At 44.6% G+C, this 25,503-nt stretch overlaps 3 protein-coding genes across 14 annotated transcripts in view; 1 reads left to right on the top strand and 2 right to left on the bottom strand.

Annotated features, from left to right (window-relative positions):
• The first annotated feature begins 8,834 nt into the window (after window positions 1-8,834).
• Window positions 8,835-9,596, top strand: LOC1273255 (large ribosomal subunit protein mL49). The gene is made up of 2 exons (XM_312214.5): window positions 8,835-9,000; window positions 9,066-9,596. The coding sequence occupies exons 1-2, from the start codon at window positions 8,908-8,910 to the stop codon at window positions 9,531-9,533; spliced, it is 561 nt and encodes a 186-aa protein (XP_312214.4). The 5' UTR covers window positions 8,835-8,907; the 3' UTR covers window positions 9,534-9,596.
• Window positions 9,597-9,648: 52 nt separating this feature from the next.
• On the bottom strand, window positions 9,649-10,880 carry LOC1273256 (breast cancer metastasis-suppressor 1-like protein). Its single transcript, XM_312215.4, has 3 exons — window positions 10,543-10,880; window positions 10,219-10,463; window positions 9,649-10,154 (listed from the first exon to the last, which is right to left on the bottom strand). The coding sequence occupies exons 1-3, from the start codon at window positions 10,739-10,741 to the stop codon at window positions 9,888-9,890; spliced, it is 711 nt and encodes a 236-aa protein (XP_312215.3). The 5' UTR covers window positions 10,742-10,880; the 3' UTR covers window positions 9,649-9,887.
• An 8,155-nt stretch (window positions 10,881-19,035) lies between these two features.
• Window positions 19,036-25,503, bottom strand: part of LOC1273257 (protein PALS1) — a 33,864-nt gene continuing 27,396 nt past the window's right edge. For all 12 annotated transcript variants that reach the window (XM_061651034.1, XM_061651035.1, XM_061651032.1 and 9 more), the window contains 7 exons: window positions 23,298-23,490; window positions 23,001-23,215; window positions 22,593-22,925; window positions 21,619-22,504; window positions 21,415-21,546; window positions 21,168-21,349; window positions 19,036-21,081 (listed from right to left, as the gene is read on the bottom strand). In XM_061651034.1, the coding sequence (XP_061507018.1) occupies window positions 20,902-21,081; window positions 21,168-21,349; window positions 21,415-21,546; window positions 21,619-22,504; window positions 22,593-22,925; window positions 23,001-23,215; window positions 23,298-23,490 (2,121 nt within the window). In that variant the 3' untranslated portion in view covers window positions 19,036-20,901. The remainder of the gene's footprint in view (window positions 21,082-21,167; window positions 21,350-21,414; window positions 21,547-21,618; window positions 22,505-22,592; window positions 22,926-23,000; window positions 23,216-23,297; window positions 23,491-25,503) is intronic.

Genomic DNA, 25,503 nt, shown 5'->3' with positions numbered 1-25,503 from the left:
GGTAGCATACCTAGCCCTCTAATTGTTACAGATCTTTAGTCCTCGTTCGCTTCCGTCATTCTATCAGTATGAATAAAATTCTCAACCTCAATCCAAATTCATCTTCTAGTTTTAAACGCAATTCTTGTATCTTTTTCTTTACTTCGTTGTCTCCAGCTTTCGGGGAAATTAGCGATAAAAATGACTTCAATAAATGATTAAATTTATGTAGACTAAAAACGACTGATTTTTTATGTCTATTTTTTGTACGTTAGCGAATAATATAATTTTTTTGTGGTATGTTGTAGTTTGTGGATTATTTTGAGCAAATTTAGCCGCTAATTACTGTTATGTATCGGTTTAGGGATCGATAGTTCTGTTCTGTATGATTAGGTGGAATAAGGCTTTAGATCAAATCGTTTCACTTTGTTCATAATTGTTGACCAGGATAAGAATAAGCTTTATCTGAAAAACTCAGTTTAAGGTAAAGTTACGTAGGCTCGTTGTAGCCAGAAGGCTTAAAACATACAAAGAACGACTTAATCGTACCTTTTTGCGGCCGTCAGGAGCTCAAACAGGTCGTTCAGAATTATTCGTAAACAATTGTGCTAATCTTCAGATTAGAATAATTTGTTCGATCTCAAATCGATTCATTCAACAGAATGAATTGCAGAAAAGCTTTCAAAGAGCTACAATTTCTTTGGATCATTTATTTATTTATTCATTTATCCACTTGACAAAAATGTCTTGGTGAATCTTGGTCTTTATATATAATTGATACATCACGATTAGTAGAAGCAGGAAGATACTGGATTACATTATGTTTGAAGATGCCTGCTGAGCAGTCTGCCTTTGAGAGATTGTACCGATATGTTAAAGATTGTACCAACAATGTGTAAACCTCATTGAACGATCTGCTCATGGCTGATCCATAATTGGTGCGACGACGGGGGATCGCAAGCAGAGGACGTGGGCGTAGTGGTACCGTTGGGGCAAAAGGTCGAGTTGCTGAAGCAGTGTAGGGCTGCCGATGTTACCAGTTAGCAGACCAGCTACGAATAGTTGCTGAGCAATTTGGCGCCTATCCTTCAGCTGGTGAAGGCCAAGGAGCATGAGACTATCCTGATATGGCGGAAGCTGACTGCCAGGTTCCCATGGTAGTAATGAAATTGCATAACGGGAGAGTTTACGTTGGATGGATTGCAATCGATCTGATAGGCGCTGGGTCGATAGCTTCCAGACCACGCTGGCATTCTTGAGCACTGATCTTACGATGCTCCAGTAGATAGCCTTAAGACACATGGAGTCCTTGGAGTATTTTGCCATACGGAGAACGAACATACTTAAAATAACTATTTTTTCGTCCAATTTGAGGATTACAATGGCAATTTAGGACACTATTTTGATCCTAAAAGCCAGAAGGATTTTTTACAAACACATTTTAAATACATTGCTTTCGAACATGAACTAAAACTATTATTTTAAGCAAAGTGACATTTTCCAGCCAAATCTGATAACTCCAAACGATAGTTTTTTTTACATTCCAAGATTCAGCCAATTGCTAGGACTGAACGCAGTTATGCAATTCAATAAAGGATAAATGTAGAGCTCTTTTATATCTCCATCAAGTTTCGAGAATAATTTGTCATTCTAAACTCAAGGAAAATGTTGTCAAAAACCACCATTTTTTCATGATAGTTTTGGTGCATCTGTCTTGGTCCTAATAAATTGGTGATAGAGAAAATCCCGATCCTACAGTACAGCCGTCAGCTCACTCGTCCTAATCACATGTTGCCTGTTCGTTATGTTGCACCAAATAAGACAAAGAAGAAGAAGAAGAAGAAGAGTTGGTAGAAAACACTGATTAGTGTCAAAACGCTGATTTTATATTATGCAGTTAAGTGTCAGTTGCCTGATATCAATATCTCGTTTGTTACATCTAGTTCGAGATATAGATGTTGTACAGATATTCCAAAAATAGTAATGGTCATTATACCCTTCCTAACGCTTGCTTCATTCGAAAATCTTACCGTTGAATAATAAAGGTTTAGCATTTCCAACGGTAGAAAAGTAAATACATAAATAAAACACAGTGCAGTGCTTTGATGAGTTTAGTCACACTCATCAAACTATTTAAAACCAATAATCACCAAACAACAATACAATACAGATAGGTAAGACACTGGCACTCTGCCACAAACACACACACCATTGTGGCTTTCTAAACCACCAAGCGACAGATGGACAAACAGCGGTCCAAGAAATCCCAAAACTTTCACCCGAAGAAAACTAATCGAATAGTTTTAATTGCTTCTTGAAGAGCTTTCCCGGCAGCAGCGTCCCGTCGGTCGGTTGAGAGTGTTTCATGCGCATTTAATTAGCACTCTGTACCGCCCGGACGATTAATTGGCGATTGAAAACAATTTTAAGTTGATACTATTTAGGTAAGCAAGGAAGGAGAAGCGTAAGGTACGGGTTTAATTTATTCATCACGGATGTAACGCTTGCACATTTTTGCAAGTATGCCACTTCAAAGCCCATCCGAGCACATCCGAAAGCGCACAACATCATAAATGTGAACAACTTTCTGCTACTTTGCTACCAAAAAAAAAACACATCTCTTTGCCTTCTTCTTTCGAGTGTGAGTGCTTCGGCACAAGTGGGCACAAATTCAATCTCAAATTTCCCAAAAAAAAGAGAAATCATTCCTCTTCGCCTAGGCAAACGCCTATACCGGAAGCGAGGCGGACGCGTGGTCGCTCAGACATCCCGAATGCGATACCACCCTAGCATAAAATTTATCCCAATCCGACACACACACACATACGTGCCGAGGGTTGCGTTGGATGCGTTCGTCCCGCCAAAAAAGGGAAAAGGGGACGATTCATCCAGGCGTCTAGCAAGGCCCTAGCCTATGTACTGTAAGGCGCGCACCAAACTTTACATAACGCCGAAACTGCGTAGGGTTGCCATGCACCGGGCATAAAGGGAGTAGACACAAATGACGCAGTTTCCGCAGCTTCTGGTGCGTTCTTACTGCGCTGCATTCAGCACCCGGTGAGAGCCGATGACTAACTGAAGGGGGGGAGGTTGTTGAATGGAAAACTCCGTAAAGAAGCAGCGTTTCATCGTTCTGCTGCTTGCGTGTGCGCGTCATTTGGCAAGCACCTCTGAGACGCAGGCAGGCCATCGATATTTACTACATAGAGAAGCAACAAGAAAGCAATTAAAGGATACTGCGCAGTAACGGATGGGTAAGGAAAGGGGTTGTAGTAGTGCCTGGGGTAGCTTGGGCTTGCTCAAAATAATATGAAAAAGGGAGGAAAGGACAGCGTTCGGTCTTCGATGGGATAACAACAGATAAATTATCCACCAACCATGTTGCTAGCGGGGCCGACGTTTTGTTCGGTACCGGGTGGACCTTGTTGCGTCGGTTTTGTTTTTCCGCCGTACCAAGTTTCCATGGTAACTGCGCACTAATGCGGAGGGGTGAAAAGTGTAAAATTTCACTTTTGATTTCGATGCCAATCGATCAGACCCATTGCGGGAGGAGAATCAAATATTGTTGGCGTTTCATTTTAAACTTGTCGTAGGAAACGTGTCTAATGCAACAAGAAAAACGAATACAATCTCTTCTTTAACAACGGCTTTTTGAAAGCCTTTTTGAAAGCGCTAAATAAAAACATTAACTATCGAAAACTAAAGCCATTCCACCCAAACACTGGTCGTGAAACTTACGACAAAATGCTTTCCATTGGAAGCATATTGCTATTTTTCCCTTTTTTTAGAATACACACGGCTATAAAGCATCCCGATGAATGAAGAAAAAGTTTACGAACTTTTTCTGACAGATGTGCCTTCGTTTATGCGAGCGGCAACGCACTATTGATGGCGCAAAGAGAAGATAAAAGAATGTGTTCATTTTACGACAGTAAGAAACGAATGGAAAATATTGATATAGAGCAACAGCAAAAGCGACACCCTTGTGGGGTGGATAGTAGCGGATGTAGTGCGTTTGTAAGGAAGATATGGATCTTGTTTGTTTTGTGGAAAGAGAACAAGTCCAAGAAACGGTTTACGATATGGCAATTAAATAAGCCGTATCACTTGATACTTATCTTAAACGACATTGCATTGTCTTTGGGAAGCTTATTTTTGTCCCAATGCTAGTGCTTGGTACCGAGTAACTACCTGAACGGGAATCGATTCCTGTTCTATGTTTGTATCAACCTTATGAAACGTGTAAATGACGTGTTTTTACCGAGACTTAGAAATACTTCTTTGTCATAAATGTAGATGCTGTTGACATTTCATTGGAGGATTTACTAAAACATACTTAAACGATCATGGTTATTAATATATGCGGACGCTATTAATGACACATTAATGGGGAAACAAATGCTTAAGCTCTTTCTGTTAAGCGTTGTATCATTGATGATTTCTATGTTATTCCTCTGGAGAACACTATCCATACACATCAAACTTGTTTATTGATATATTTAAGATTTTTTTTAAATATTTCTATATGATTTTATGTCTTATTCTTATATGTGTTCTCCTTCACAGTTTTTCAGTTGCATTAAATCCCATTAAGTGAGTATCTAAAAGTCTTAAGCGATATTGTATCCTGATACATTCGGTGTTATCAAATATTCAACGAATATCGTTTAAAAGTTTCGATTGGTTCATTTGTTCTTTTGTGGTTTCCAGTATATTTTCAATATATGTTTAAATTAAATTATTATTATTATTAATATTTTGAAAATTGTTTCACAGGCTCAAATGCTCAGGAAAAAGCTTGCGGGTTCCAGGTTGCCCTTGTCTGGTCTAATGTATAGAACAGATCTAGCCCAGACCAAATGTAGCGTTTCACTTGATCAAAAGAACAACATCATATAGATATCAATTACTTCCTTCCTGGTGGATATGTCTTTACTTCGTCCTCAACAGATTTTGAGACTTTAGACCAAAGTTTGTCTTTCTACATGCAGTTGGAAAACACTGTTCGCAAAGCATTTACAATTTTAACATATATTTATAATCAAACTAGTCGTGAACTGGTCGAATTCCTCATATTGTTCTTGTTTTTGGTAACAAAACCTCAAATTCTGCAATACGGCCTTTTTGGAAGGTTCCTCCTGAATAAAAAAAACTTCAGATTCAAATTCATGACCACTGTTGCTTATTAATAGCTCTCCAAATGCTTGAGCATCGTCCCAAAGCTAAGCAACGTGTGTTTTCAATTGCAAATTGGCGATCAAATCAATTGAATGCAGCAACAATACTACTAAAGCTTAATGTATACATATGCTCCTGCTAGGACGCTTCAATCGTTTAGCCCACTTAATACTGTTCGAAATGCGCATACTGAAACCATTCTACTTTATCAATGGTAAGACAATTTACCACTTGATAAGAATAATTAGATTTTAATCTATTTCGTATAAGAAAAGAGTTAAACTACTTTTTATTATTATAGTTGATTATTCGTTAAAAATAGGGATTGACCCGGATTTGAAATTTAAGATAGTTAAATCGGTTGACTCAGCACCAGTATGAAGTACATATAAATGAAAGAAAAAGGAAAACAAGGGAAATGAGGACTCTATAGCAACCAGCTATAGCTAATGACTCATAGGACTCTGACATCAAATGTGAAACATATTGTTATCAACAGAACACAAGCCTAGCTCTACGCATATTAGAGCTAGGCTTAAGAGCTTAGGCTCAAGAGCTTAGTGGGACGTGAGTTTATTTACTATAAGAAACAATGATAAGTTCATCGAAGCAAAACAGCGCAGTGGCTTCTTTTACGCCTTTGCTTTTGTTAATAAATGTCTTCCATATCTTTATCAATAATATATTTTCTTTCCCAGTCTGTGCACTCTTGAAGTGCATCCCAAAGTCTATGTAAAGATTGGATTGCAATTTCCAAAAGTGATCCTAGGCGTCCTGTTTGATAAGCTGCTTGCATGCCAGTTAGGATATCGTAGCAACATCCATCCAGGAATGATCCATTCCTTCCTGCCGGATGTGTAAGGAGGTCCATAGCATTCGATGGAAATGTTGAGCTTTGGAGATGAGATATTCATTTATATGAATATCTATATTTGAGATGCTGCTAGCACTTAGGAATAAATCATAGTCTAGCAAGCATTCCGCTGGCCCAGAATGTGGTCATCGTAGCAGCAAGTATTGCTGTAAGAAATTGGCTTTTGGCCTATTAGCCCCATTCGCCACTTTCACTCTTCTTTTTATATTTTTCTCACTACATTGTCCGACTACCTCCAGGGAAAAAGTAGCCTTAAATTGACTTGTAATGTATTCTTTATAATTTATTTAGAAAGAAAGGACCGTAGAGGATTTTCTTTGTTAGTTGTTTAAATCTTGTTGTTTGTCTCCTTAAATCAATTTTTAAAAAAGGACCTAATCATACTTAGTCAAGGTGAGAAAGGATCCACTTGAAACATTGAGTAAACGGATCTGAACAACATTGCACTTTGCCTGACAGTCCCCAACAAAGAAGGTCGGCGCTATCGACACATATTATTAATGTGAGTGGTATGCTAATATATTCTAACTGTATATCAAACCAACCATAAAAAAACACACACACACTGGAAAATAGATACGTATCGCATTTCTATTTACTTTAACCGTTTGTTTTCCCGGGGTTTTTTTGCCCAATGATTGTTATACACACAGAGGTTGGAGCCCTTCAATCTCTCTTTCTCTCTCTCTCTCTCTCTATCTGTGCGTATCGTTTTCCTGAAGAAACAGTGCAAGGATCAGGTTACCGACGAGGTTCATGAGGGGAGTGAAAGCATTTGACTGCAACGCAATTAAGTGACGCAGTCGTAAAAATTGTCATTTTTTTGCTGTTCGTTTGTAGACGGATAATGCATTCGTTTGAAGAAGAAAAAGAAAACTCTTATAAATGTGCTTAGGCGTTGTTTGTGCTTTCGATGATGGAGAAATTGGAAATGCTAATTGGGCAACAGAAAGGTCACCGAGCAGGGCGGCTAGCTTTACAAAATGGAGCTGGCATTATGTATAGCATTTCCCAGAAATAGGAAGGTTTCTCGCTTGCTCAACTCTTCGCCCCGATAGCAAAGGAGCAAAGCTTTTACCAAACCATCTTACTCCTACTTTATGTTTAATTGAATAAAAAGGAGAATATTTGCCCTTAATTTTGACTCCATTGCACAAAGAACCATACCGTCAGTGCGATGCGGAAGCGCTGCGTCAGCATTATCGATTCGTTTTGTTTGAACTTTTGATTGTCGCAGGTAAACATTGTGAAGCTTTATGTACGAGCCGATTGCAAAGCGGTGGAGCGGGGGCTCTATTTACTGATAAGGCAGACAGCTCAAAGTCTTAATTAGATAAGCGTGATTGCAGAAAAACGATGGCACACCATCATTGCCGTCAAAACGCCTATTGATTTCAATTACACTGCGACCTAATATGTTCGTGCTCCATTAGGGAACGCGTCGGCACGTCCGGTTTCCGGGGACACCGTCGCACACTGATCCTCGGCCACTGGGGCTTGCTTATTAATGATGAAGATAATAAACTCAACTGATACATAAAGGGATTTGGATCATCGTCGTGACAGGGACACCTCAGCATGTTGTACAGCACGTTCCTACGCCGTTTGGTCTATGTGTGCGACGTGCATGCGACGATTCACGATAAAAATCGATACGACCACCTCGTTGGCCCCCGTTGGTGTCCGTTTGGTGAAGCTTTCGCATGCCATGGCTGGTGTGTGTGTGTGTGTGTGTGTGCTTGGAAACCGGAACGCTGGAAAATGGACAACGATGGGGACCTTGCCAATAGGCCAGCCATGTACATTATGTACAGCATGGTATTTTAGGCCGTTTCCGATGTCCTTGAAATGGTTTCGTGCTGCAGAGAGGTCTGTCTTTTTGGGAAGGAATTCGCTTTTGCATGCACTTCTAGCGTTCGGAAAGGCCGGCAAAAGCTCAATTTAGTTTGGGCTTTTTTATGGCCGTTGTTCATCCGTTCCATCTTAAAACGGGAAAAAGTACATAACGGTTATCATCTTCACTTTACCATCCGGCTAATCGGAATGAAGACACAATTGAGACACGGACAGGAACCGGAACAGGCGTACGGGAGGCACAAAAGAAAGAAAAGAAAAACTTTCCATCTCAAACTTTCCACCCCAAGTATGTGGCCGTAGAAACGATGAAGAAACATGTTCGTACTTTGGCTGGTTCTGGTTGAGATGAAAAAAAAACTGAAGATCATCCTCAACATTCACGTTGATGGTTAGCATCAAGTCTAGTGGAAAGATAAATTGCTGACTGGCAAATGTCGTCCTCATTGTTCAATTGATAAGCTTCTTTTATTACGTGTCTGTGTGGTGTTTTATAGCATTTGGAGGGAGTAAGATGCAATCGTTAATAGAAAGCTGAACTAATCAACATCAAACAATTCGGAATTAAAGAGCTAATTTGACAAGATTATTTTAATCAAATATGTCATATTGCGTGAAGAATTCTTTTATGCAATCGTTAGAGGGTTTTGTTAACTGGAAAGGATTGTGTTGGCTTATACTAAGGGAAAATTATTCTAGCCCCTTGGAAAGGTGAATAATAAGCGATTTGGAGGTGTTTTAATTTATGTGAACGTTTACACATTAAAATATAACCTTTACATTGTTTAATAATTGATCAACTGTAAAATACATCTTTTAAACGCCCTTTTTATATTTAATCTCCAACAAACCGACATTGATTTTGCTCCCCGACTGTCGCACAACAGCACAACTGTCATTTTAAAATGCAAACGTCACGTTGTCGGAAAAGGCGAACCGTTTTCATTCCGACGCGAACACGCAACCTCGACAGTGGCGCTTGTCAGTGTGCGACGCGAACAAACACGTTTGTTTTCGTAATCATGGCGCTTCGCATGGTGTGCAGCAAAACATTCAGCTTAAATCGAATCATTTCCCTGCATTCTATTAACCACCACCTCCCGAAACCCGTACAGGTACGTGCAGATATTACAGTACTCACCAGTAATACAATGTATTCAACTCCTTCTATTCCTCTTAGAATGTAACAGCAGCCTCCGTACGATGGTCTTCCTTCCGCTCGTCCGAACCGGTCGGTGATTTGGCCCAGTATCCCGAGGTGGAGGTCGTACGGAACCCGCCCGAGTGGAAGTATGTCGAGCGGCTGCTTGCGCCCCGCACCGTGCCCAAGCCGACGGCGAAGGACGCGTACCCGTCGGGCTGGAAACCGGCCAACCCCCAGCCCGGCCTGAAGTATGTGGTGCAGCGGACGAAAAATCACATGCTACCGGTGTACTTGCGCCGGTCGTTCCGGGGCCAGCGGCGAATAACGGCCGTCCGGCACGTGGAGGGCGACATATGGCTGCTGGAGGCGGAGCTGCGCTACCACATCGAGCGCCAGCTGAACCGGCCGATTATTACGCGCGTGAACGAGATGAGCGGACAGATCGAGCTGAAGGGCGACCATGTCGCGTTCGTGGAAAAGTTCCTGCTCGAGAAGGGAATGTGAAGAGGGGGTTCGGTCTGTCGGCGGGCAAATGGTGTTAAATAAAGCGTGCATTTTAGTGACTAATTAGCTTAAACGCGATGCTTCGGATGGATGAGACAGGAAACCGGATTTCGGGTCGATTTTTCATATTAATTTTAATACAAGGTAAAAAAGAAATTCATGATTGATCGCGCTATCCTTTCCACGATGTACACACCTTAAGTCTTTTAGCTGGATTGCTTATTGCAGAAAATACGCTCGCAGACCGTACCGATACGGGAAAGATACGCCGTTCAAAACTTTACCGCCTACGCCCTATACACACACACACACTCTCTCTCTCTACTCCGTTTGGAATACTTACTATGATAAATATCAGGTAGCGGCCGCCGTCGATCGTTTCAGTGCTTTTCGAATCGCCGTCCAGTCGTCGAGAATTTCCTCCTCCCGCAGCATGTACACAATGTACGGGCCGGACACGGTTACCGCCTTCTTGCGGCCCGGGCCGCGCACCTTCGCCGTGCGGGTGCTGGTGCCCCAGTCCGCCCAGGAAATGTCCACATTGTGCCGATCCTCCTCCAGGCGGCGCACCTTCTCCATCAGCTCGTCGCTGATCGCGTCTATGGCGAGGTTTTTCTCACTCTGCACAGGAAAAGAGCATTGTTGATGGGAGGAATGGGCGCGCTTTGTTGTCGTTCAATCTTACCTCAAAGTGTTGGTAGCAGGCCTGCAGTTCACCCTCGTACTTGTTCTTCACGTTATTCACGCGGTACTTCTTCATCACTTCCGCGACCTCCTTCCGGCTGTCCATGTTGGTTTGCAGCTGCTGCAGCGGCACAAAGTAGTCCTGCAACCGGCCGCCCCGGATCTGCTGCAGCTTGTGGTCCACCTGCACCATCCGCTCCTTGTACAGCTGCTCCTTCAGGATGGCAAACTGTTTCTCCAGGCTTGCTGCAAAGGTGGCAAAGGTGGCAAGAGGTCGTCCGATTATTGCAATTGATCCACTTTCCCGCCCCTGCCGCACACTTACTCAGATTGTCCTGGCAGTTGGTGCGCCTTCGTTCGCACTCCCCCTCGGACATTTCCGACGAATCGTCCGAATCGGGCTCATCCGCTTCCTCCGCGCTGGAATCGTGGTCCTGCCCCTGGCTCGATCCGGACCGTTCCGACTCGGCCCCGGACAGATCGCCGTCCCCGTCGCTGTCTCCATCGGTTTTTACAGGCGGCATGGCGTCGAACGGGCCCCGGGCGGAAACGTTCACAGCGTAGAGTTTCGTTCACCTTTTTGGATGTTTTCCGTTTGCAGCAGCAGCGCTTTGTTTACGCTCTGGCTTGCTTTTGCGATGGCGTCACTTTGACAGCCAGTGTGGCCAGATTATTTTGGCGGTTTTCGGTAGGCGCATCAAAATTTTATCGGTAGTTTTCGGTAGGTTAAAACTCGAAACTTAGGGCTTGGTACTTGTTTCGACGCAGCGTATCGCAACGCATTGCGTGACGCATGCTGGTATCTGTTCGCTGCGTTCTGCATGGATATGTCAACACATTTTACCAAGGAAAACATCTACAAACAGCAATAATACCTCTTATTTATAGGTTCTGATGTGATTATAATGTTAAATTACAACTGTAAAATCATTTCCAGTTCTGCTCAAAACAGTGCAAAGCATGTTTTCGCTTTATTATTGCACATTGATACTGACCCGCACACACCTGTTTTGCAGCAATTACGAAATTACTTTCTCTACATTTATTTTGTTTTGTTAATAAAATTATTTAGTAGTCCAATTACACGTCCAATTGCGCTCGAAACAATTTAACGTGAAAAAATATCGATTTTCACCCGATATGATTGAACCATTTTGACAGACGCATCACGACGTGCGTCGAAATAGAAATTTTTCTACTTTGACGCTGCGTCGTGCGTCGTTAACGCATGCGTCTGTCAAATCCCATACATTTTGGCAAAATCGCAACGCATTGCGTCGGAACAAGTACCGCTCTCTTAACTCGAGTTGAAAGAAGTGAAAGCGAAAGAAGTGTTAAGCGTGATGGGGGGGGGGGGGGGCACTAATGCGCAAAATTAAAGTTCCATTTCAAAAGAATATGCATCCTTTACTAAGGATATGGATTAGATTTGGTTCAGCGGTTACACAAATGAAGGTCTTTCTGAAGTGTTGATCTGAAAATGGTACTAGGAATTCTAAACCAAAGAATACCCTACCCGCAAATTTCCGTTAAATGCCTTCTAATCGCCTTGTAATCGCCGGCGAATTGAAGACGATCAGCAGTGCATTTAGCAGTAATTAAATGCTTTTGAAATATGTCAATGAAAAATTTCGCTTTTAATTTGAAATTTGAAATTGCAACTGTCAAAAGAAAACCTTACAAGCGTCTTCAGCACTGCGCTGTTGTAGTGTTCCCAGATATGTGCGTGAGATTCGATAGCACGATTTACGTGTTATGTTCTCTTGCGTTAAGCTCTGAGCTATTTCACTTTATTAAAGATGGTCTGCATTATTCGGTTGTTAAAGACCAACCCGTTGAAAGGTGTTAATATATCAAACTCATTTTGATAACTTTTATTAGATAAGGAGAAATGAGATACATATTTCTCCCATCCTAATAATGAAAGGTGAACATAGTGTAATTATTATGTGTTTTCAAAAGGTATTGTTTAATTTTGCTTCACAAAAATTTTGTTTGTATTAATCATAGCAAGAAAATATTAATCTAAAAAGAAATAAACACAAAAAAGATTATAAAAATCAGGATTTGATCACACGCTTTCTCGATTCAGAATCAAAAGCGTTGTCACTGCTCTATTTGGCAGTTACATCAGTGAGGGTGCAAAACCAGTATATAAACAAGCTAAGATGGTGGCAAGCTATCTGTTCTCGTTGAATCAAAAAGTTGAAAGATTTCGAAGAGAACCCGTTACAGCCGTGAAAGTTTCGGTTGAAATCTTTATTCGCCTTCTAAGGCGACTATCGCCTTAAATGCCTTCTGAATGCCTTCAAAGCCGTTTAATGCTGGTAGGGTAACTAAGATGCTCATTCTTTTTTCTCAGTAGTGGCAAGTTCTTTTTCTTGGGGCTCCACGCGACCGCTTAGGGCCACTGCAGTGCTCCATTGGATACGATTTTATCGTACGTGTTGTAATTTGATTTTCGCTGGATTATTTAGATTGATTTGATTGTTTGGCTGAGTTTCATCGTTCAATGATTACAAAAAAATGAGATTTTTTCCTTCAAACCCAAATATATATATACATCGGTATTTCTGGTCACTTTGCCCACAGGGCAAGGCGAGCTTTTGGCGGCCACCGTCGCAAAACCGTCGCAAAACGTCAAAACCGGCGTCGCATGTACTGCAAACCGACGTCGCCAGCGAGCGAAACTCGCAACGATTTCGAGGCGCTGGCGACGGTCGTTTTTGACGTTTTGCGACGGTTATTGACCTTTCGAGTGAGCTTTTGCCCTGCGGTCCAATGTGACCAGATTATATTGGCAGATTTCGGCAGGAGCACTGTTGAGAACGCAACCATTTAACCGTCTTGTGTACGACCAAAAAACTTTACGTAATCGTACAACCGCCTACACGGGTAGGCCATACAATTTGTATGGAAGAATGATGTTTTTTGTGATTAAAAGAGTATGGCTGGTATCATTTAATCCGTTCGTAGCGGGAACGTACGGCACTCACATGAAATTCTAGGGATGGCAACACATTTCTTGCGCCCGGTCCTACAACGCCGCGGTGAATAACTGTAGCAACGATCTAGTACGTTAGGAAAATGAGTGTCGGGACGTACGCCGCCGCTACGAACGGATTCAATAATACCAGCCTATATCTTTTGAATTTGTAGTAAGATTTGAATGAAAACTGTCTTATAGGTTCATAATAATGTTTTATAACATATCGTTGTAAAATTAGAATTTTAAAAATCCTATCAATATTTTTTTTAATCAAAAATGTGCAGTAACTCCAACACCCCAACCGGCCTTGCCGCATGTTTTAAGTGGATGCTTATGTCTTTTTCTTTTCTTTCAAATGTTGTATTACAGTTGTGTACAGTTAAATTTTATTGCATGATGTGTAACAATATTTTGAAATTAACACTGAAATCATCTCTTTTAAAATGATACCAACCACTACAGGCAAACGAAATATAATTGGCTGAAAGTTAACACATACATTCATACTTTTGTCATAGTGTTACTGCCGAATAGGAATGGGTGTTTTGGAGTGCACCAATGGCACCCACGGCTCCAGAGCCAGATCTACACCAACAGCTCCAGAGCCGGATCCGCACCAACAGAGCCGGCGATGAATCAACGGCTCCGGACCAACGGCTCTGGACTAACGTTTCAATAGTTTTATGTTTAGAACTTTTGTACTTAAATATTTTATTACACTCATACAACATACAAAATAAATAAGATACACAATACACAATACACTTTAAAATAACAAGTGTGGTGGCCGCCCACCAGCCGCACCGAGCACCCCTGCCGACAGCTCCTGCTCGATCGGCTCGCAAACACACTCTAATTGTGCGCTCGGCACACACTAAGCCTTGCGCTGCTTAGTGTGTGCGACAGTGTGCGTGATACACTGTCGTTCCCCTGGACGTTGACCGGTGGCAGCGCAACTGCCACGGCAAGTCCAGGGGTCGGCACGGATGCCCACAACAAACAGAGACGGCATTGTATGATAGCGTATAAAACGAATCTATCATCTCGCAAGTGTAGAATATAACACCCGATGTGATTGTGTGATTGTTGAACAATGTTCAAAACTTATCGATTTTTTTATAGATTCCTTTCAACATTATTTACTCAGCTAATTATGGATATTCCTGTTTTAAAAAATATTTAAAATTATTGTTTTGGTGCAATCTGTAAAAACCGGCTCCGGAGCCGTGAACGTGGAGTAGTTGGTGCGGAGCCGGCTCCGGAGCAGCTGGAGCGGAGTCAGCTTCGGAGCCGTGGGTGCAGAGCCGGCTCCGTTGGATTGGAGTGGAGGAGGTTCCGAAGTTGTCTGGAGCCGGTCGGAGCCAGTTTTTAACAAAACAGATTTTTGTGTTTCGGACTGGTGCACAATTGAGGATACTAAAGGACACACGCGGCTCTTCTGTATCAATCGCTATATTCTAATATAAATAATATACAGTAGAACGTCGATTATCCGGGGGCGGATTAACCGGCGAGCGGCTTACCCGGTGCTAGCACCAATCGAACACGACATCGAACATCAAAAATGTATGGGATTTGACATGTTTGTCTTGTTTGTTTGTTTGTGTCTGACAGTGCACCGACATATATTATATGGGTTTGTTCGTGTCGGATGTCGTGTTCGATTGCTGCTAGAGCGTCGCCTTAACCGTGCGCATAAATGTGACAGCTGTTCAAACGTACAGTGAACATTTGCTACGATAGTCAAGTGGGCAAAAAGTTTTTTGTGCAGCTCTGTAGTGTCTAGTGGTGTTTTCGAAATTTATTTTTGTTCATGAACAGTTGTTCATGAACAACAACCTATAGTTATTGATTAAAATAATATTCTACTAACGATTTATCGATTGATTCAAGGTGAATTAATCATAAAACTAGTGGATTATTTAATTTTTATATGAATTTGACATTTCTTAGACCATTATCCGCGCAAATCGATTAACCGGCAAACGCCCGGTCCCGAGCTGCCCGGATAATCGACGTTCCACTATATATGCTACAAGACTGTTGTGTGTGTCGGGTCGCAGCCTATGATCGAGTGCGAACCCTCGGTAGCCCGATCGCTCCCGAAGCCCTTAACGGCCATTCGGACGTCGGATGCTGTCAGTTCCACGACAGCATCGAGTCGCGGTTACACTGCACTGTTTCTGTACACAACACAGATGAGTATATTTTATTGATCGTCAACATATATGTTTATACAACAAGCAAAACAATTGAAAAATGTATATAACTTTTGAAAGAAACGTAAGTAAAACTTAGAAAAAGACTTTTGGCTACCAGAATAAACGGTAGACCATTTTTAGATTTTGAGATTGCCAAGATTTATTTATACTGTGTCGAATGGTTTACAAAAATTGGATGTGTCTTTGAGAAGAGAATAAAGGGAAAAGAGATCGCGTATAGTGTTCGCTGGGTTTTTATAAAAGATGAGGCGGAAGTGTATTGCGCGGCCTCGTGGCTTATGTCACGTTGACGTCTTCGGTTAATCCGTGCGCGGTGTATGTCAGGCTGGAGGTCAGCTCCGAACAGTGGTAGGGCCACACCGTGGTCGCCACAGACTATTCATCCACTTAAAACATGCGGCAAGGCCGGTTGGGGTGTTGGAGTTAGGCTCGTGTCTGTGCTCCATCGGATGCGATTTTATCGGAAGGCCTGTCAAAATTTGATATGAGATTTGACAGATAACGTCGGACGTGCGATTTCGTCGTACGACGGAATCAAAAATTTTTGATTTCATCGGACGTCGCATCCGATTTTATCTGTCAAACTAAATGTGTGGTGTTTTGTAGGAACAATCTCAACTTAATTTTTCATAATCGTTTTATTATTAAAATCATCCCAATAATCGCAATATTATACAAAAAAGCGTTTGACAGCACGTGCGATAAAATCGCATGCGATGGAGCACAGACACGTGCCTTACTGCACATTTTTGATTAAAAAAAATATTGATAGGATTTTTAAAATTCTAATTTTACAACGATATGTTATAAAACATTATTATGAACCTATCTTCTTCTTCTTCTTTGGCTCAACAACCGTTGTCGGTCAAGGCCTGCCTGTACCACTAGTGGGCTTTGGCTTTCAGTGACTAATTGGTTCCCCCCCCCCATAGCAGGATAGTCAGTCCTACGTATGGCGGCACGGTCTATTTGGGGATTGAACCCATGACGGGCATGTTGTTAAGTCGTACGAGTTGACGACTGTACTACGAGACCGGCTCAAATTATGAACCTATAAGACAGTTTTAATTCAAATCTTACAACAAATTCAAAAGATATACTCTTTTAATCACAAAAAACATCATTCTTCCATACAAATTGTACCCAAGCGCCACAGGTTAAGCTTAAACGACTGGAAAATTGAATATCCATAGAAAAAAAAATAAAGCTCCACAGCTTCATTGGTTTGATCAATAGATGGCGTATTACAACTCATCATTATATTGCTATCCTTTTCTTGCAATGTGTTTCGACAAGTTTCATCTTATCATGATCTATATAGCCTTCTAACTTTCTGAGCAAAAATCTATATGAATGGTCGTGTGGTCAGATACGTGGGTATCAACACCAACGACCATTACTCAAATCTCACTTGCTTCAGTGCTGGTGGTTTCCGTTGGAATTTAGTATTTAAACAATCGTATCGCCGTTCTAGTTCTAGCGATGCATAACTTTAATGCGAAACCATACAACAGTACAGAGGAAATGAGAAAGCTCTCCTCCAAGCGATGAAGCTCAACTGGTTGGGGTATCCCACCAACAGAGAGCGCCACCAGCTTTTTTGCTATTTTTAGAATGCATGAGTCGTTTGCCGTCTGCTAAACGAAGTCTTTCTATATTCCGTTTAGGTAGAGAACTTGAGTCGTTTAGAAGCCGTTTAGTGGTCGTTTAGTGGATTTATGGCACTTGGGTATGGCCTACCCGTGTAGGCGGTTGTACGATTACGTAAAGTTTTTTGGTCGTACACAAGACGGTTAAATGGTTGCGTTCTCAACAGTGCTCCTGCCGAAATCTGCCAATATAATCTGGTCACATTGGACCGCAGGGCAAAAGCTCGCTCGAAAGGTCAACAACCGTCGCAAAACGTCAAAAACGACCGTCGCCAGCGCCTCGAAATCGTTGCGAGTTTCGCTCGCTGGCGACGTCGGTTTGCAGTACATTCGACGCCGGTTTTGACGTTTTGCGACGGTTTTGCGACGGTGGCCGCCAAAAAGCTCGCCTGACCTGCGGACCAGTGTGGCCAGATTATATTGGCAGATTTCGGCAGGAGCACTGTTCAGAACGCAACAATTTAAATTTAATCAATTATTTTAATGATTATCCTACTAGCAAAGAGAATGAAAAAGTGTGCGACTTTCAGACGAGGGGCATGTAGAAGCAGGGGGAGACGGTTGGAAATACACGGAATTACGCAGAGCCGCGAGCGTGTTTTGGTTTCCACACAGTTTTTGCACTCACACAATTACACATGTGTGAATGTGTGCGTTCACTTTCAGCCTGCGCGCTCAGTTTGGTTTTCTCCTAGCGGCATGGTGGTATCGGTGTCTCGCTCGCACTAGTGCAGCTTGTTCGGGAAGAAACGGAAAGGAAGGGGTATGAGGAAAATACAATGAAACAGCGCGAGCGAGCGTTCTTTTCAGTGAGAGCGCCTCGTGTATTTTAAAGGCATGCAAGAGAGCGCCGGTCTGGTGGTACAGTCGTCAACTCGAACGACTTAATAACATGCCCGTCGTGGGTTCAAGCCCCACATGTTTCTACCTTCCCCTCGCCTGAAAATTTAATTCTCTTTTTCTGTCAGGTGAGCTTAAACCGCGGACAGCGAGATTCAAATTCAAATTAAAATAATTTTCTTTGGCGAGCAATTCTCGAAATCCCCACAACTGACATAGTCTACTTATTATGAACATTAAATTTTAACGGATAAAAAGAGCCAGGCAAACAAACGTGCATCAGCGCGTTAAGTAACAAATGTGGTTAACAATCCTTGAAATAGCATCCCAAGCGCCACAGATTAAGCTTAAACGACTGAAAAATCAAATATCTGTGATTGTCGGTAGGATAAATGGAAAATCGGTAGTTTTAGGGCGGTCATCTGTGAATCGGTAGGCATATAAAAAATCGGTAGGAACACAGATAAATCGGTATTTCTGGTCACTCTGTTGACAGCAGCAGCACGCTGACAGTTCGCCAGTTTTTGGCGAGGGGTAGGAAACGGCCCGAATTCAAAACAGCCGTTACTGCGTTTGGGACATTTTCGGTTTGTGAAAGTGCTTTTTAATTTATTTCGCGTAATTCATCCGAGAAAAGCAAACAAGAAAAGGTATTTGAAGTAATTTATTGTTTATTCACGGACTATCATTCATTTGCACGTCATTTATGAGTAAAATTAGGAATAAAAGTACATTAAAAAAACTAATTTTCTACACGGTACAGTAACCACTTTTTTGCAACTTAATAATGTGCACCCTCAAAAATATTACCCAAAAAGTTCGATAAGTCTTTACTTTAACATACGAACAAAACGTCGTTTTGTTTTTGGCATTCACTATCCCATTACACTAGACCTTGTTTGACCATCATCAATCCTCAATATAGTTCGACCCGTAAGAATCCTACAACCAACTCTACGATATTCTATCGCACGTGTGCGTACAAGGCGCACACGTGGAACCTTTTAATCTCTTAAATAGTGTAGTTGATGTCATCCATAGTTTTTGAGCGCGCGTGCACGTGGAGCTCCTCAAAAGAAGAAAACTACAGAACTACGATCGCTTACGATCGCACTTGGTACTTGGTTCTACACACGGTATTATTATTATTTTTTTTCATTTGCATTTATTTGTTCTGTCTAGAAGAAGAAGGGGAGGATGGGAAAAGGACTTGTTTGTTTTCCCGCGCAATGTAATGTTCCTAGGAATCGAACCGTTCGGCGCACGGCAGCCGCATTATAATTATTTTGATTTGTTTTCGTGTGAATGTTTGGACTCACTACCTTCTCCAAGTACGTACTAATCGTTCCACTAAGGTCTCTGACACATGGGGCGGGCGGGTTGCTTGCTTGCTTGCTGCGGCTGATTATTTAACTGTTTTCTATATATGTTTTCTTTTCTGCTGTTTTCATCTCGCAACGTTAACAACATCTTTTCATACCATTTCTTCAATATACTTTTTCCTCTACATATTGGTTGTTGTTGTTTCTCTTCTTGGTTTGTTTTGTTGTTGTGTTTGTTCATTTTATTACCGTAACTACATTACATTGGTTTTCTTTTCTGTATGATTTTTGCGTTACTTCCTATTTCATCTTCCCCGGGGGTTTGTTTGTTTTGTTTCATAGGTTTCTCTTTTTCGCAGCCTTTCTTTAACATCGCCTCATTTTTTCCCCCACCATCTATTCTACGCGGGATTGATAGTATTTGTTACGACATTTAGAAATTGCTTTTTTATTGTGTACTCGGGTTTTACTGCTCGTGTCTTTTTCTAAGATGCAATAGAATGTTTCCTTGTGAAAAACAAAGACAACCAAGACAAACAAATATTACACCTTCTACTACAGCAGGCCTTCCCATTGCCCTCCTCTTACTCAACCCTCTTTTCCTCCCTTTCCTTTCCCACGTCGGGTTTGCCACATAAAACTCTAGATAAATAAAACATTCATTATTCTAAAAACAAAAAAAAAGCTACACTACACACACGCACAGAGCTACTGGGAAGGGAAAATGGCAGTCCCTGCACAGAACGACATACCATTCCCTTCGCGTTCGCTCAAAAGCAAAACACTAATCACTAATGTATAACAAAAACCCCATTCCTGTGACCACAATATGTCTTTAGCTCTCTCTCTCTCTCTCTCTCTCTCTCTCTCTCTCTCTCTCTTTCTCTCTCTTTTTACACTCTCTCTTTCTGTTTCTTTCTCTGTCCCACCACACAACGTGCAATACACAATTGGTTACTACGTAAAGTAAGTGTATAAAAGTATGCGTAAAAGAGAAAGAGAGAAAAAGAGAGAGAGAGAAAGAGAGAGAGAGAGAGAGAGAGAGAGAGTACTACAAAATTGTTATCCATTGTCGATCGACCCAACAGAGAAAAGGGCAATCGTTGCACAGAACGACAGGCCCATTCCTTCGCTAAACCGTGCCACACCGTGTGCGTGTGGCTGTGAGCCTGTGTGGGTGTGTGTGTTTTGAGAGAGTGAGACAAACGATAACATAACAAGGCTCAATAAAGTATAGTGATACGTACATTTATGTATGTATTTATATATATATGTATCTATATGCATATGTATAATAAGAATCTATTGAGTTTTAAACGGGGGAGTACGACGTACGATAGTTGACGATTTCGCTAGGATGTCTAGGTAAGAAGATTCGCTCCGGGTCTTAACACCGACATTCTGGACTTCTGGTGGTGATTACCTACGGTTTACACTGTACTTGATTTGTTCGGACGGGTCCTAAAGCCCGTTCTTCCCCATACAGCTGGAATAGCTTCCCTAACGCAATGTGGTGTTTCCCTACAAATCCACGTGCTACGTGGGACTGATCGACTTGCATCCTCGGTAAGATCCCTCCAATCCCGCCCTATACCTAGCCAGCTGTGGCCAGCCCAGCTGCTATGATGCCCACGGCGAGCGACTTCTGTGCCGCGATGGTACCTAGTTGTGCAGCCAGCTGCTCGGGACCCACTGCGGTTCCCGCTCGAGCGAATTGATCTCGGCCAGCAGCTGATGGTACGCCCGCTCGGTATCATTGTTGATGATGATCATATCAAACAGATGGCCCCAGCGTGCCTCCATGTCTCGTGCGGTGGCAATGATTTCCTTCAGTTCTTCTTCCTACAGAGAGACAAAGAAAGGAGGAATGTGAATTTAGAAAAGAAAAAATGGTACAATTTTACTAGCCAAAGCTCGATGATACCGACCTTGTAAGGTTCACCGGTTCGTATCCGCTTTTGGCGCAGCTTTTCCAGGCTGGGCGGTGCCACCAGCACGGTGTATGGCTTCAGATCGGACGAGCGCAGCAGCTTAAGGCTCTGGGGGTGCAGATTCAGCACACATATCTTGCCGCTAGCGACCACCGCTCGGATCGCTTCCAGCGATGTGCCTGTGATGGATGGAATCGATTAATAAAGGAAGGGCCACACCAACCCAGCGCCAAGGCACACTCACCATAGTACGCTTTCTCGTATTCACCGTGCTCGACAAACTTGCGGGCCAGGATGTCCGACTCGAACTGTTGCCGCGAGATGAAGTGATAGTCCTGGCCCGGCACTTCGCCCTCCCGCTGAGCTCGCGACGTATCTGCGTGAAAGAAAATAAAAACATCATTAATTAAGCGCACAATTCTTTCCACAACGAAAGCATCCAGCTTACGAGGAATGGCCGCGGCAAAGCGCTCCGAATCCGCCATCAACCGCTGGCGCAGCTCGTGCCGCCCAATGTTCGGCGGCCCGATCAGCACGATCGGTCGCTTGTGGGAGGCACGCGGGTAGTACAGTGCCACCTCCTCGTACGTGAGTATCTCCTCCGGGTCGGGATCGTCCGCGGTGGCGGTCGCGTACAGCGGGTACCCATGCTCGCTGCTGGCCTTCTTCTTCTTCTTCCGGCCCTTGCGGGCGCACAGCAGGGTCGAGCCGCCGCCCGCCTTCCCGTTGATGTCTTTGCGCGTGCGCAGCCCCACCTCGCCCGCGATCGCCAGCTTCATCGATTCGCGCTGATGCTGGAACGACTGGCTCGGTATCAGCCCGGCGAGCGTTTGATCCTCTTCGCCCTCCCGGTACGCCTGCCACCAGTTCGGATCGTCGCGCGAGATCACGTGCAGCACGTCACCCTTCTGGAAGCTGATGCCCAGCTCCCGGCACGGTATGTACAGGTCGTCCTCCGGATCGTAGTCGAAGTGGGCCCGCACGTGCAGCACGGGCGGATCGCGCATACCGAGCCCGGGCAGTATCTGCGGTACGCCCGCCGGCACGACCAGAAACGTGAGCGTGCCGGTCATCGAGCCGAGCAGGGCGCACACATCGTTCACCGACTTGCCGCGCATCTCGATCCCGTTCACCTCGAGTATTTCGTCGCCCTCGTGCAGCAGGCCGGACTTTTCGGCCGCACCGCCCCGCACGACCCGCCCGATCACGACCGCTTCGCCCTCGTTCCGGATGGTGGCACCGAGCGGCTCGGACGACTTTTCGATCTGGATGATCTTGATGTGGTCCTGGCTGCCGTCGCGCAGCACCCCGAGCGGCACACTCATTGGTTCCCTCTGTGAAGGTGTGGGAAGGTGGAAAGAGGAAGGAAATACCGGTCAGTTTTGACGGCAAAATTACACACTGCGGGTGAATTCCTCTTACCTTAGCGATGTTGTTATTGTTATTGTTCACTAAACTAGCGTTATTTGGAATTGATGGCATGACAGTGGCCGGTTTCACCGCACTGGTCAAGGTGTTATTGTTGATGCTGTTGTTGCTGGTGGTGGTGTTGTTGCTGGTGGTGTTGTTGCTGGCCGTGCCGAGCGGCACCGGGACGGTGATCGGGCTGCCACCGTACGAAGCGATCGGCGAACGGTCCGTGGTCGAGGCGATCCGATCGTGCGCCAGCAGCAGACCCTCCATCTCGTACGTGGACAGCAGATCGCACAGCTCGATCGCGGTTTGCGAGCGGGACTGGGCCAGCGATTCGACGCACTGGAAGAAGGCAAAGGGGGCAAAGTGCTACGCATTACAATCTCGCTCATACAAATATGGCGGCCGCTCACTTACATCCTTCGCTAGCGCTTGAGCATTGGGGCAGATGGGGTTCGGTATCTTCGGGCGCCGCCGCTCGAGGACCGCCGTCCGGACGGCCAGGGCCCGCGCGATGCCCGGACCGAGCAGCAGGCTCTGGGCTGCCGTCACCCGGCCAGCGAGTGCCGCCAGGCCGTGCTTGTTGAGGTGCCCCTGGAGTCGCTGCAGTGCCGCCACCAGCTCGCCGTACCCTGTGTGTGTGTGTGTGTGTATAATTGTGCAATTGTGGATTAATTCTGTGTGAAAACGGCTGTGCGACAGTGACCCACGTACCGATAATCTTCTCCGCTGCCACCGCCACCACCTCATCGTCCGCGTACGCCTCGTTGTCGACGCCGACCGGCGGCTTCTCGATCGGGTTGTCCTGCAGCGCGCGGAGCCGCTGCGAGCCGCGCAAACTGTTCCGCAGGAAGTCATTCTGGGCCGCTATCCGCTCCTCGTCCTCCCTTCGCCGTCGCAGTTGCTCCTGTAACGAAGTGGGGGGGGAAAGCTCATTAGTTTAAAGTAACTACAAAAGCGCGATCTTGTCAGTAAAGCACACACAAACACAGCACCACACAGCACACTTGCCTGCCGTTGCGCGTAAAGCAAGTTGGACGGGGCAAGGGTAACGCCACCGTTCGTTCCCTTGACCGCTGGCCCCGCCTGTTGAGCACGGTCGAGCATCTTCGATCGCAAGACGCCGCCGTATCGCACGTTTCCCACACTGCCCCGCCAACACTATCCAAGCACGATCGCGTTTGGCTAAACGATCGGCTGGAGATCGCCTCGGTTTTCACCGCCTTTCAGCAGCCGAGCACGCCCGACCAAGGTCAGAACCTTGTGCTGCCGCCGCTGCACATGCGCTTGGTGCGCAAACGCACGCACGCGTTTGTTGCAAAAAGCTCTACGAAAATCTACTCACTGGGGAAGAAGATTGGGGTTTTATGGGCAAACTCTAAACGAAACACAGCACAGCCACACCGACCCGGGACCCGGGAAAAAGTCTGTCCTTTTGGGGCTCCGGTTTGGGAGCTTGTTGTTTGGGACGGCTGCGTCGGCATCCACCCTTATCGGGGAATTTCTCCCGCACAAACTGGTTTTAGGGGTTTCTCTGTGCGGAGTGTGTTTGTGTATGTGGGACGAAAGTCGCAAGCGCCGAGATTGTGTCGTCAACCCACACTCCAGAGCCTACTGCTACTACTACTACGTGTGTGCCCCAGGTGGGAGCGATCCGATGGACGGCTCTCAACTTGACCACCAGTCGCAGTGAGCAGTCGCCATGTTGGAAATGGTTTTGTAGGATGGAGACGGTGGTTTCAGAAATAGAAAGTCAATTATCGGCACCACCAGCTGACCCTAACCAGTTTGCACAAAATTCGTGCACAAACACACACACAGACACAAACACAAAGGGGGAAAGGAGCGATTCTTCAGGGTGGATTCGGATGTCGGTCGTCGCACAGCAACCACCAACAGCGGAAAGTTCACGATCGCGGGTGACTTTGTCGAGTGACGCTCGCAACCGCACTGAAGAGAACAGGCGCGCGCCGGACCTGTGTGCGAATTCAGCCACTCATAGAAACAACAACAACGACAACAGCGACCACACAGAAAACCGGCTGTCCCGGTAATAGGAATTACATCACCGTTGGTCGGTCCGGCCGTTTAGCCTCCGAACGGGAACACAGCACGTGCCAAATCGCATGCAAATGCGGCCCAAATTCTTCAATGTGCTGTTTTCAATGTGCTTGCGCGTCTTATCAAGGTAACCTTCGGCAAAAAAGACACACACAGCTGATGATGATGGACCCGCGGTGGTTGCCAACACTTCAGAGTGGGGTAATTTAATTATCTATTCTTTCTTCGATCGATAGATATTCTCGCGGGTACGTGACACACACACGGGGCGGGTGGCGCATGTAATTGCAAGGGATTTAAAGCTTACACGGGGCGCCCTCGGGCAAAGGGTTTCCGCTACATTTAACTGCTAGTAACAGTAGGTAAACCACGGGGACCGGAACACAGCCCGATCGAACACTTTTCAAACCCAACAGAGCAACTCGAATGACGAGCTTTGCTTCGACTTTTTTCGTTGTTATCGGTCGGTCACACACACATACACAATTGGAAACCCGATTACGATCGTAGCCGCGATATCGCGCGGTTTTATGGCGTGTTTATAAAAATCACCGTATGAATCACGCACCACACTTTTAACAGCGTGCCACACACTTTCTTATCGCACGGGAAGCACTTTCCACTTCCCGGCATCACACACACCCAGAAGGTTGGGGGTGAGTTCGTGAGAGGGTGTAAACTGCAATCGTTTGATTCGTTTCCGATCGTATTTCCACGCTCAAATTCAGATACGCATTCCACGCGGCGTTGCCTACACACAGAGCTCTCGGCCGGGCTGGCGTTCTGTCCCGGAGTGCCACCACCGTCACACAACCAGTAATAAGCACGCAAGCACTGTTGTTATGATACTGTCGCGCAG

The sequence above is a fragment of the Anopheles gambiae genome, chromosome 2 (assembly GCF_943734735.2).
Source record: "Anopheles gambiae chromosome 2, idAnoGambNW_F1_1, whole genome shotgun sequence".
NCBI lineage: Eukaryota > Metazoa > Arthropoda > Insecta > Diptera > Culicidae > Anopheles > Anopheles gambiae.
The sequence above is the reverse complement of the archived record's forward strand: the minus strand, read 5'-3'. Positions and strand labels throughout refer to the sequence as shown.

Bases quoted from the DNA above. Each gene is read 5' to 3' on its own strand.
- LOC1273255 (XM_312214.5), top strand. From the start codon at position 8,908: ATGGCGCTTCGCATGGTGTGCAGCAAAACATTCAGCTTAAATCGAATC. The intron at 9,001-9,065 runs GTACGTGCAGAT...TATTCCTCTTAG, and splicing joins ACCTCCCGAAACCCGTACAG to AATGTAACAGCAGCCTCCGT.
- LOC1273256 (XM_312215.4), bottom strand. From the start codon at position 10,741: ATGCCGCCTGTAAAAACCGATGGAGACAGCGACGGGGACGGCGATCTG. The intron at 10,464-10,542 runs GTAAGTGTGCGG...CCACCTTTGCAG, and splicing joins CAACTGCCAGGACAATCTGA to CAAGCCTGGAGAAACAGTTT. The intron at 10,155-10,218 runs GTAAGATTGAAC...TTTCCTGTGCAG, and splicing joins CCTGCTACCAACACTTTGAG to AGTGAGAAAAACCTCGCCAT.